Genomic DNA, 12,637 nt, shown 5'->3' with positions numbered 1-12,637 from the left:
ACATTATGCATAGCAATAGCAATAGCACCTAGACTTATATACTGCTTTACAGTGCTTTATAGTCCTCTCTAAGCGGTTTACAGAATCAGCATATAGCCCCCAACAATCTGGGTCCTCATTTTACCCACCGCGGAAGGATGGAAGGCTGAGTCAACCTTGAGCCTGGTGGGATTTGAACTGCTAAATTGCAGGCAGCCGGCAGGCAGCACAAGTAGCCTGAAGTACTGCACTCTAGCCACTCCCCACCAAGTCAAGCTATCGTGTGAGCTTTACATATACTGTACATTGTTAGTGATGATCATAGATAAGGAACCCACTTGATACATTGCACTGAATTTCTAGAGAAATGGATAGAAAGAGGTCGATATGCCTGCAGGGAAACATAATAGCCAACGTTAGTTCAGTTAGCATAATCTAAAATCCGTGGTACTTGGTTGTGGCTGACCTCATGCACTTCAATTCCTCCTAAATGTGTTTAAGTGGAAGACATTTGGGGATCACCCAAAATGTATATTTGGAATCAATACCATTCTGAGATGCCATTGTTCCCAGTTTACTGTGATGACGACTGCATTCTTGTCACTGCTATAGCTGTGAATAGATTTAGGTGTGCTAAATCTATCATAATGAGCTTGTTTGTGTGCTATGACATTATCATGCAGATGACCCAACTTCATTTGTGTCATTTGCATGACATTATGTTCAAGATGTCATTTTCCCCTTCCCTTGCTGGTCTTGAACATGTCCATAGAAGGCTATAATAGCAATACCACTTATATACCGCTTTACAGTGCTTTACAGCCCTCTCTAAGTGGTTTACAGAGTCAGCATATTGCCCCCAACAATTTGGGTCCTCATTTTATCTGCCTTGGAAGGATGGAAGGCTGAGTCCACCTTGAGCCTGGTGAGATTTGAATTGCCAAATTGCTAGCAGTTGGCAGGCAGCAGAAGTAGCCTACAGTACTGTACTTTACCCACTGCGCCACTGTGGCTCATAAACACATGTTTACATGTAACCTGTATGTCAGCAGTTTGCTGTTAGGTTTTCAGTGAGTATAAAGCCAGTGTTTTGTACCACAAAATCTATACATTCCATAATATTTGCCTTCTATATCAGCTGACTGTTGCGTTTCCTAATCCTCATACCATCCCTTCTATAGTTCAGGTGAAAATTCATGTTGCTTTCTGGGTTTTTCCCTTCTCGTACAGGATCTGACTGCTTTAGCAAAAGAACTGCGGGAACTGCGGATTGAAGAAACCAACCGGCCTTTAAAGAAAGTTACCGATTATTCCTCTTCCAGTGAGGAGTCTGAAAGCAGCGAAGAGGAGGAAGAAGACGGAGAAAGTGAAACACAAGATGGCACTGTGCCCGTCAGCGACATCCCACGGCTTATGTAAGACATCCTCTCTTGGTGAAGATAAACCCACAAATGCATCTCATTTGGAATTGCTGGTTGCAATAATGTTTTATAGACATTACAAACATGGCGGCCCCCAAACTTTTGGGGTACCTGGAACTGGTTCGATGGAAAGAAGTTTTTCCACAGACCGGTGGGTTTCGTATGCTGCCTGCATCCCATTGGCTGGAGTTTAACTGGTTTGCACGGCCCAGTTTTTGCCATGCTGCGGCCTGGTGCCAGTCCATAGATCAGGGGTTGGAGATCTCTGCTGTAGACTATTGCTGAAAAAAGCCACACACACACACCCATAATGTATACAAAAGATTTCCCACCAGATTAGACCAGGAGCTTAGTCTCCTGTTCTTTCTTTCTGCCCAAAGAAAAGTGAACAATGCACAACAACAGTGGTGAAGGGACCCAGCAAGTAAATACATGTTCTTTCATTAGATTGTTTGGTAAGAAATCAGAGGATGGCAGTAGGATGTAGGCAGGGGTGGGCTTCAAAAATTTCAGCAGCGGGTTCTCTGCTCAGTTGTTGGGGGTGTGGGCGTGGTCTAGTTGCCCCCCGGAACCACGGCAGGGGAGCTGTTTTCACCTTCCCCAGGCTCCAGAGGCCTTCTGGGAGACCCATTTTCCCACCTCCCCGAGCCTCCGCGCAGACCCTTAGCTCGCATCCAAAATGGGCCGTGTGGAGACTCCTAGGAGGGGCGTGGTGAGGTGGCAGGGGTGGGGTGGGGTGGGGTGGACGGGACCAGCCAGAGGTGGGATTTGGAGGTTTTCCAAACCGGCCATAACGTTAGCTACGGGTTCTCCTGAATCCAGGCACACCCTGGATGTAGATGAGCAAAATGTCGGTCTATAGTCACATAGGACCCCCATGCCTCCTTTTTTTGTGGTTTCTGGAACTACTTCTGAAGCCAATTACTTGGAGTAGAGTGGCTGGTTTTCTATCCTTTTGAAGTAAGAGATGTAACAAAATAGTTCTGTAAGCTGTAAAGAGGCTTCTCTGAATCAGTCAATCAATATCCCTTCCTCTCAATTCCTCTCCCTTAAAAAAAAACAATGGGAATGTCCATAGATATATCCTGACCAGTGGTGGGATTCATATTTTTTTTTACTGCTGGTTCTGTGGGCGTGGCTTGGTAGGCATGGCTTGGTGGGTGTGGCAAGGGAAGGATACTATAAAATATCCATTCCCACCCCATTCCAGAGGAAGGTTACTGTAAAATCCCCATTCCCTCCTGATCAGCTGGGATTCGGGAGACAGAGAATAGATGGGGACGGGGCCAATCAGAGGTGGTATTTACCGGTTCTCCGAACTACTCAAAATTTCTGGTACCAGTTCTCCAGAACTGGGCAGAACTTGCTGAATACCACCTCTGATCCTGACTCTGTCGCTTTACATCATTCCTCCACCCCCTATTGCAGCTCTCCTGCTTCCAAAATGCATTAAGTGCAAGCATCAGCCACCAAAGTTATTCCTCCTTCTAATGCAGATCTAGGCATTTTATGGACCACAGGTTATATCTGGCCCTTCGGCTGTCCCTGTCTGGCCTGCAGTGGCGGCGTGGGGATGGCAAGACTGTAAGAGTAGTAGCGGTGATGGCAATGATCCTTAACTGTCCCAGTTTGTCATGCGACTACTTGGGAAAGTGAATTGGCCACCAATGATATAAGGTTCATTGAGCAAGTTAGCTGAATTCTTGGAAGACCTAGCTCTCCAAGCCCTACATTTCCACCTTGAAGTGGAGTTCCTAATGCAATATTTATGAAATCGAGAATTTGGGCTCCACAAAGTGTATTCTTTATGTAGCAACAGTCAATCCTGTCTGTCAGTGGAATGTATTTCTCTAATACATTCTTTCTCATTCGCATACTGAAGAATTTTGGAATGGATCTTTTGAAGAATCCCCGAATTATTTTGTTTTTAAAAAAGAACGCTCTCTGATGTCTTCTGTATTTCAAATATAGAGATTGTTACTTTATTTGGCAGGCAACACCTTTAATATTTGAACATGTCGTTGCCATTTGCATCTATACACACTTCAGCGATTTCTTGAAATTCTGAAGGCTGACCAAATTCAACAGCCCATCCGGTTCATGATCAGAGCATCTTTTAATTTATCTTTCTATAAATGTTATCTAGGTCAATATCTACCTTCAGGCAGAAACGTGCAGCTGTTGCTTATTTTCATTAGTCAACCAAAAGCATATGGCTCAGGTTTAGGCAGTTAGTTTGTTTGCATTCTGTTTAACGTGGTGAAAAATATTCTGTATTGCAATTTTACGTTGGAGAGCTGTCAAAAATAAAAATGGCCTGGTTGGGACGTATGCACTTGACAATAATGCTAGCCGAGGGAATAACTTTGAAAATAGCCTATTTGTGGCAAGAACTGCCTACCTGAAATTTAGTCATATAACATTAAATTCCTTATCCCTAATCCCATTCGTCTTGCTTCTTCTGAAGGCAAGAAGAATCTCATAATATGAATTATAATGGTACGGTGAATATGTGAAACTATTACAATATTGGGGATCCCAATAGATATGATGATGGATGTGGGTGCCCCATCACTGGAGGTTTTTAAGAAGAAATTGGACAACTATTTGTCTGAAATGGTATAGGGTTTCCTGTTTGAGCAGAGGGTTGGACTATAAGACCTCCAAGATCCCATCTACCACCGGCAAGGTTAGCAAAGATGTTCCAAAACATGTCCGCCAAATGTTGGAAATGTAATCAGACACCGGGCACATATTAGCATGTGGTAGACATGTGCAAAGACAAAAAGAAATTGGACAAAAATGCACACAAGGTTAGAAAAAAATGTTAAAGCAACATATAGATTTGTAAGCCAGAAATATTTTTGTTAGCATAGTAACCGAAAAGTATGAATAAAGGGAATATATACTTACTATTGCATGTCTTGACAGCAGCAAGAATTGTATTTGCACAGCACTGGAAAAATGAGGAAATACCTACAGAAGAGAGCGTAATTTAAAAACATACTAGATTGTGCAGAAATGGATAGGTTGACCTTAAAGATAAAGAATAAAGAAGATACGGAATATTTTCTACCATGGAACTTGTTTTATCAATGCTTGATAACAGAACTAGAGTTTAGAAATTGGATAAATATTAATATGTATAAGGAAATTGACCCAGACAATAAACTGTTCACAAAGCACTTATTCATGTAAAAGAAAAATGTATAAACAAACAAACAAACAAAGACCTTCAAGGTCCCTTTCGGCTCTGTTATTCTGTTACTGCAATCAAAACTCCTTTATATAGGAGCACAATAGCTGTGCGTGAATGAAAGGTACAGCTTTGATTGTGATGCAGTGACCAACCAGATCAACTCCCGGCTTCCCTGTAGATGCTGCTCCTGGATACCCAGGTATGCCTGAAGGAGTTTTCAGCATCAGCTGGGTGAGCACATGTGCTCTGATGTTTAGAGTAAAAGATGGATAACATTGGATACAAGTTTCCCATTTAGAGAGGCATCCTGCAGTTCCCCTCTTTTTCTCCTTGAAGTTTGTTCAGAAAATACATTTCATGGAGTGGTCAGAGTTTTATATTATTAGAATGTGACAGGAAGAAGCACAGGATGGATCGAAAATGTAATGTCAAGCTTCGTGTTTCCCTTCCAAAAAAAAAGGGGGGGGAACACAAGTTTAGGATCAGAATCTATCCCTGTAGATTTGTTTTGTCAGGCAATAGAGACCAAGAATGAGAGAGACCGGCATTTTGGGAACATGAGGAAGAATCCTTTAGCTTCTGATCCTGATTTTCTTAAATCTTGGCAATTACAAATCTTTTAAGGTTACTTTATTTTTCTGTAGTCGTCATGTATTTATCACGAGAAACCAACTGCTCTCTTTTCGTTTTGAAAACTCCTATTTTTCAGACCAACGGGAATGCCGGCCAACAATGAGTCCTACAATCTAGGAATGGTATCGAGCCATGGTGGTCTGGAGCCCCCCCACCCTGACAAATTTAGCAGTATTTCAAGAGAAGGGACTTTAATGATAAGGGAGGTAAGTGGGTGGCAACAATTTCTTCTCTGCAGTGTCTTTGAGAGATAATGTCTTCGTAGGCTATGAATAATAATTACACTGTGTATTCTGAGCACAGAGTGATTGATTAAACTGTGCTGGTTTGCAGCTGATTAATATAATTATAACATCTAAACAAAAGATGTGTCTTCACTATAAACAGCACCGAATGCTGTAGGACATAGCAAGGTTGTTTTCAGATCTTCATCTTCCTTCAAATTGACTTTTAAAGCATGCAATTTGCACACAATGGATATTGTAAAAGTGAAACAGAAACTTGGTTCACATACTACAAGTAGTCCTCGACTTATAACTCTTCATTTAATGACCATTCAAAGTTGCAACAGCACTAAAAAAAAAGTAACTTATGACCATTTTTCACAGTTACAACTTTTGTAGCATCCCCATGGTCATGTGATCAAAATTAAGATGCTTGGTAAGCAGTTCATACTTACGACCATTGCTGTATCCCGAAGTCATGTAGTCACCTTTTGCGACCGGGGAAGCCAGGTTCACTTAACAGCCGAGTTACTAAGTTATCAACTCCAGTGATTCACTTAACAACTGTAGCAAGAAAGGTCCCAAAATGGGGCAAAACTCACTTAACAAGAGTTTTACTTAACGATAGAAATTTTGGTCTCAAAAAATCGCGGATTGCCTGTATACGGAAGAGATTCTCAGTTGCTAATTTAGATTAATTATAATTCTTATCACGCCAATTATTATACCTTGGTCTATATTCAGAGAAGGAAGACCCTCTCTAAAAGTCAGTGGTGAAAAATACATCTGTGGGGATTTTTTAGAAACATAATAGGGACTGAATAACATAACAGAGCTTCTTGGATGAGAAGTGAAATGTCTTCAGAGAAGAACCAGAAAGACCAGTTGCCTCTTGAAAAAAGCACCTTTGGGACAACCATGACCTGGATGACTGAGAATCTCCATGGACATAATAGGGACAAGACAATTGCACTAATGTAACAAAGGAGCACTTCAGTAAAAGTGATTGAGGCAAAGCTACAACTCTTTGTGGGATGCCATAATTAATATCCTGCCATTGACAGATGAACTTTATATCTGGCAGATCATGATAGCAATAGCACTTAGACTTATATACCCCTTTACAGTGCTTTACAGCCCAATCTAAGTGGTTTACAGAGTCAGCATATTGCCTCCAACAATTTGGGTCCTCATATGATGATATTATGATGATACGCAGTGGCTCAGTGGCTAAGATGCTGAGCTTGTTGATCAGAAAGGTCAGAAGTTTGGTGGTTCGAAGCCCTAGTGCCGCATAATGGAGTGAGCTCTGGTTACTTGTCCCAGCTTCTACCAACCTCGCAGTTCAAAAGCATGTAAAAATGCAAGTAGAAAAATAGGAAAAATCTTTGGTGGAAAGGTAACAGTGTTCCGTGGGCCTTTGGCGTTTAGTCATGCTGCCCACATGACCACAGAGACGTCTTCGGACAGCGCTGGCTCTTTGGCTTTGAAATGGAGATGAGCACTGCCCCCTAGAGTTGGGAACGACTAGCACATATGTGCGAGAGGAACCTTTACCTTTATGATGATAAGGAACTGCACTAAACATTGTCCCAAAGATGTGTTTCCAAAAGGCAACTGGATTTTCTTGTTTTTTTTTCCTTTGAATTTTTTTTTTCTTCTCATCCAAAAAGCTGCTTCAGTTATTCTTCGGTTCTAGAACTTAAGCAGCTACTTGGAGGAGAAAAGGAAATATTTTCAAGCACCTTTAGGACAACCATTGAGAATTTCCATAGGCATTGGCACCAAACGTCATTTTGCTCAGGCTGCTTCCTGCTAAAATGTTTCCTCCTGGAGAAATAATACTGCTGTCCTCTCTTTGTATAAAAAGAGTAGGTTTGCTTGATGATACTGTCAAGACAAAAAGGTCAGATTGTAGGAGGCAATTGAAGGCAGGATAATTTAGCTAAGGGCATGAGCCAGCCCATCTTCTGTCTTGTTTTGTCCCACGGGAAAACACATTGATTCAGATCCACTCTCTTTTATCCCATTCCGTCTTTCATTCATGAGTTAGAGCCATTCCTCCCTCTTTTCTCTTCCTTCAAAACATTACCTATATTCCAGTGGTGGGTTCCGGATCCCGTTCCAACCGGTACCGTTGGAACGGGCCCTGCGGCGTCCACATGGATGCATCCACATGGGTGCGCGCAGTGCACACGCACCGTTACAGTGTGCACACATGCATGCAGCGCGTGCATGTGGCTTAGCACCTCCGCCAGCCTCCACATGCTCATGCGGGGAAGTGCCGAAGACTTTAAAGACCGGTAAGGAGCTCAGGCGGGCAGGTGGCCCCTCCGGAGCACCGTACCAAAATGGTATCTGGTGCTCTGGCCAGGCTCCGGTACGCCTGTACCGCCTGCAACCCACCACTGCTATACACCGTGAAAACAATCTTGGGAAACAGAAAGTCCATCTATCTTCTTTTTCTTAAGCCATATGTCTGAACAAGTAGAAGAAGATGATTCATGGTCAGAACTCCTATCTTAAGAAAAAAAGGACAGCATCCAAACAATAAAGGCTAGATCAGCGTATCCTTCACAAGTATACCTGACATCTTACATGAAGATCACCAGCACTGTCCAGTAATCATCTGTGGTATTAAATGACCCAGTTCCCTTTGTGAGGAAGTAGTAATGTTGCTTATTGTTGAAGCCAGCTATAGTTTCTTTTTAGAAGCAAGTATGGGGTGTTCACAGCTAATTTTATTTCTGGTACAGTGACAGCATTGTCAGTTCTTGTCATATTCTATTGTCTTAGAGACAAAAACACATGAAGAGCGGTTACAGCAACTGGGTAGGGAAAGTCTAGTGAAGAGAAGGACCAGGAGAGACATGATAGCAGTGTTCCAGTATTTGAGGGGCTGCCATAAAGAGGAAGGGGTCAAGCTATTTTCCAAGGCACACAAAGGCCAGACAAGGAATAATAGATGGAAACTGACCAAGGAGAGATTCAACCTAGAAATAGGAGTCAAGCTATTTTCCAAGGCACCCAAAGGCCAGACAAGGAATAATGGATAGAAACTGACCAAGGAGAGATTCAACCTAGAAATAAAGGAGAAATTTTCTGACAATCAACCAGTGGAACAGCTTGCCTTCTCAAGTTGTGGGAGCTTCATCACTGGAGGTTTTCAAGAAGAGATTGGACTGCTATTTGTCAGAAATGATGTAGGGTCTTCTGCTTGGGCAGTGGGTTGGACTAGATGACCTACAAGGTCCCTTCCAGTTCTATTAATCTGTTATATCTGTCTTTTCATTGCGGGGGCAGGAGCTAGAATGATCACAGGGTATTTCTCTGTACAGAGTATATGTCCATGCAATTGTCAAGCTACTCACTGGCACTTTCTCTTCTTCGGAAATCCCTCAAAGTGGTTATAACAGGCACATCTTCCAGGGCTCACACATTATGTTTAAACATCTATTTTCACCTTGTGACCTGGAAATGCACAGGTAGACATGGAATAGAGCATCTATAATGGGAAGGAGAAAATATAAGTGCAAAATTGTCACCTAAATAGTAGTTTTAGACATCTTAGATAGATTTTCAGTCTAGATTCTCTGATTGTGTCAATATAATCATATTCCAAGCCTTAAATGGTCATTCCCAGATGCAGTTTAGTAATAGAACTAGAACTAGCTTTGCTAGCTGAGGAATGCTGGGAATTGAAGTCCACAAGTCTTAAAGTTACCAAGGTTGGAGACCCCTGTCCTAGAAAATGTAAGTTCTAGTATTTTCCTCCTCTGGATCTCATTGGCAGCACCTCAGGTTTTAAGGTCTGATAAAGACCTGCTATTAAACACTCTCTATGAAAGTCTTCTACTTTACAAATCCTTTTTCCTCTTTAAAGTATGATTCTTGTGCAAACTAGACATAAGATACTGACATAATCCAGCTGATAGTGGAGAAAGTCTCCCAACCTTTTGACATAAATGTGAGCTGTACCAAAATAGTACAGTAGGAAGGGCAATGTAGTGAGCTGGCTTCTTTTCTTTCTTTTCTTCTTTCTTTCTTTCTTTCTTTCTTTCTTTCTTTCTGCCTTTCCTTCTTTCTTTCATTTTTCTTTCCTTTATTCTGTCTTTCTCTTTCTTTCCTCCATTCCCTCCCTCATTTTCTTTCATTCTTTCCTTCATTTTCTTTCTTTATTGATTTTCTTTTCTTTGTTTTCTTTCTTTCTTCCCTCTTTCCTTCCTTCTTTCTTTCCTTTTCTTTCCTTCATCCCTTTTTCGTTCCTTTCTATCTTCCTTCATTTTCTTTCATTCTTTCCTTTATTTTCTTTCTTTATTGATTTTCTTTTCTTTGTTTTCTTTCTTCCTTCTTTCTTTCCTTTTCTTTCCTTCATCCTTTTTTTCCTTCCTTCCTATCTTCCTTCATTTTCTTTCATCCTTTCCTTCCTTCATTCTCTTTATTGATTTTCTTTTCTTCATTTTCTTTCTTTCTTTTGTTCCCTTCATTCTCTTTCTTTCCTTCCTTCCTATCTTCCGTTGTTTTCTTTCATTATTTCCTTCATTTTCTTTCTTCCTTGGTTTTCTTTTCTTCATTTTCTTTCTTTCTTTTTCTTTCTTTGCCTTTGGCAAAAAAATCATGTGCGAAATTGCATTTGTGTTTTCTCTGTGTAGTCCCCCCCCCCTTTTTTTTTTGCAAAAGTGTATGAAAGTGACCTTAAACTTGATGGGATTTGAGGACCATGCTGTGATGAGTGCCTCAGATTTCTATTTCTCTCTCTTTCTGTCCTCCCCTAAATAAATCTTTGCCCTCTGATTAAATTGAGAGTTTTAAGAATTGTGGCAGATGCCGTTTATGCAGCCTGGGGTAATCTCTTTCAGGTACATTACCCTGCTCCAGAGTCTTTCCTTAATAAGTGACACATTAGGCACAAACAGCAGGTTGCTGCAGCTGTAACACACGGCTGACAATTTCTGCCAGACTTGTAATTCAGCTAAAATAGCATCAACTGGCTTTCTTTCTCTTTTTCACCCCCCCCCCTTTTTTTTCATTGCCAGCAGAGACTAGAAGGAAGAACAGTGTTTTTTTTCTTTTGCTAGATTAGATTGCATTTCTCCAGCCGCAGATGGAAGATGGGGGAAGGGAAGAGATGCTGAAATGGAAGCACTTAAGCTTCATTGAATCTAATACTCAAGGAAGCTTGTGTGCTCAATGGCAGGGGGTCTCCAACCTTGGTAACTTTAAGACTTGTGTGGACTTCAACTCCCAGAGTTCCTCAGTCTTAAAAGTTGCCAAGGTTGGAGACCCCTGTTCTATGGGACCAATAGAAATTTACTAATCTGTGCAGGGGAAACTACTTGTGCACCTCGACTTAGAGTAGCCTACCTATTCAGGGGCTGCACAAAGAAGAGAGAGTCAAGCTATTCCCCAAAGCACCTGAGTGTAAGACAAGAAGCAATGGGTGGATACTAATCAAGGAGAGAAGCAACTTAGAACTGAGGAGAAATTTCCTGACAGTTAGAACAATTAATCAGTGGAACAATTTGCCTCCAGAAGTTGTGAATGCCTCAACACTGGAAGTTTTTTAAAGAAGAAATTGGATAATAGTTTGTCTGATATGGTGTAGGGCAGTGGTTCCCAAACTTGGCAACTTTAAGACTTGTGGACTCCAACTCCCAGAATTCTCCCAGCCAGAATTCTGGGAGTTGAAGTCCACAAGTCTTAAAGTTGCCAAGTTTGGGAACCACTGGTGTAGGGTTTCCTGCCTAAGCAGGGCAGGTTGACTAGAAGACTTCCAAGGTCCCTTCCATCTCTGATATTCTATTCTATTCTAGCCACTGTGAAAAAGAAATAGCTTGGAAAAATGTCCAGGGGTTTTGGTGAATTCCAGATTACATAGCCCAGAGGGCTGGAGTTACCAACACTTTCTGTTGTTGGTGGCCATGCGAAAAACTGGTAACTGTTTTTGTTTGATTTTCAAGTAAGTATTAGTGCAGAGATACACATTGTGATGCTCCAGAGCTGGACACAACTTCTGAATAGCTGGATACAACTTCTGAACTGCCAGGTTACACACAAATGCAAGGCTTTCCAAAAGTGTTGCCATCTGGAATAAAGACACTGAAAGGAGATGTTATTAACTCAATGGGAAGCAATCACAACTAATGTAGGTCATGTGTGCTTTTATTTAGGAACTGATTTGATGAGGTTGAAATGCAGTGAAAATAAATATCCGTTTGTTTGTGTGTGTCCAGACCCACCTTCTTTTTTTTAACATGGCCCTGACTGACTGGATAAAAGAAAGCCAAGACTATTACAAGCCAAAACCATGGGGTTCAAATAAAATACCATTTTGCATTTTTTTTTCTTAATTTTGTAATTACTATACCAGATAACTATCCTATGCCAGGATCTAAATCCAGATTTCTGGTTTGGATGCAGTGATCCTGACAGAATAGAGCATATTTTCTCAAACAACCTATCAGCTACCCTTATCCCACACAAGTTTCGTTCTCTTTGCATGCCAATCTTGGTAACTGCATCAAAATTAATTCGTACCATTTCTCTGTTACACCCAGACAGCAAACAATGGTTTTGTCAATGTACTTTAAAGCCTGGTTTCATATAGTGCATCGGAAACCCAAGGCTGATCCCTAGTTTCTCTGTTAAGACATAGTCTGACCGGTTTTAGGTATAAGCACAGATCCCTGGATGTCAGGAGAGGAGATACAAGGCCAGTTCTATACAGCTCATTCAATAGGCAGTGAGTAGAATTCATGCAAACTCTGCTTCTGAAATGTGTTAAGCTGTAATATTTATCTCCAAACCAATTTACTGAGAACATGTAAGAAAGGATATTATCGCTCTCATTTACTCAAAGGATCCTGGCATGGTTCAAACTGTACAGCAAAAGGGACATAAAATTCCAGGCAACTTTCCAGCTCAGATCTGAATGAGTATGGTACTACCCTGTTTCCCCCAAAATAAGACCCAACCGGAAAATAAACCCTAGCATGATTTTTTTTCAGGGTGCTAGTAATATAAGCCCTATCACAGAAATAAGCCCCAGTTAAGATTGTCAGCCAGATGGGTGCATATAATACTGTATTTCCCTGAAAATAAGACCTAACCATAAAATAAGCTCTAACGCATATTTTGGAGCAGGGGTGAAATGTTCTGAAGTCTGCTACTGGTTCGCTTGC

At 41.3% G+C, this 12,637-nt stretch overlaps 1 protein-coding gene across 1 annotated transcript in view; it reads left to right on the top strand.

Annotated features, from left to right (window-relative positions):
* TNIK (TRAF2 and NCK interacting kinase) overlaps nucleotides 1-12,637 on the top strand; it is a 350,683-nt gene that overhangs the window by 310,703 nt on the left and 27,343 nt on the right. Inside the window, exons 20-21 of the mRNA XM_032225673.1 lie at nucleotides 1,210-1,394; nucleotides 5,309-5,438. Coding sequence (XP_032081564.1) covers nucleotides 1,210-1,394; nucleotides 5,309-5,438 — 315 coding nt within the window. The remainder of the gene's footprint in view (nucleotides 1-1,209; nucleotides 1,395-5,308; nucleotides 5,439-12,637) is intronic.

The sequence above is a fragment of the Thamnophis elegans genome, chromosome 10 (genome assembly GCF_009769535.1).
Source record: "Thamnophis elegans isolate rThaEle1 chromosome 10, rThaEle1.pri, whole genome shotgun sequence".
Classification (NCBI taxonomy): Eukaryota; Metazoa; Chordata; class Lepidosauria; order Squamata; family Colubridae; genus Thamnophis; species Thamnophis elegans.
This window is presented reverse-complemented; position numbering and strand designations above follow the sequence as displayed.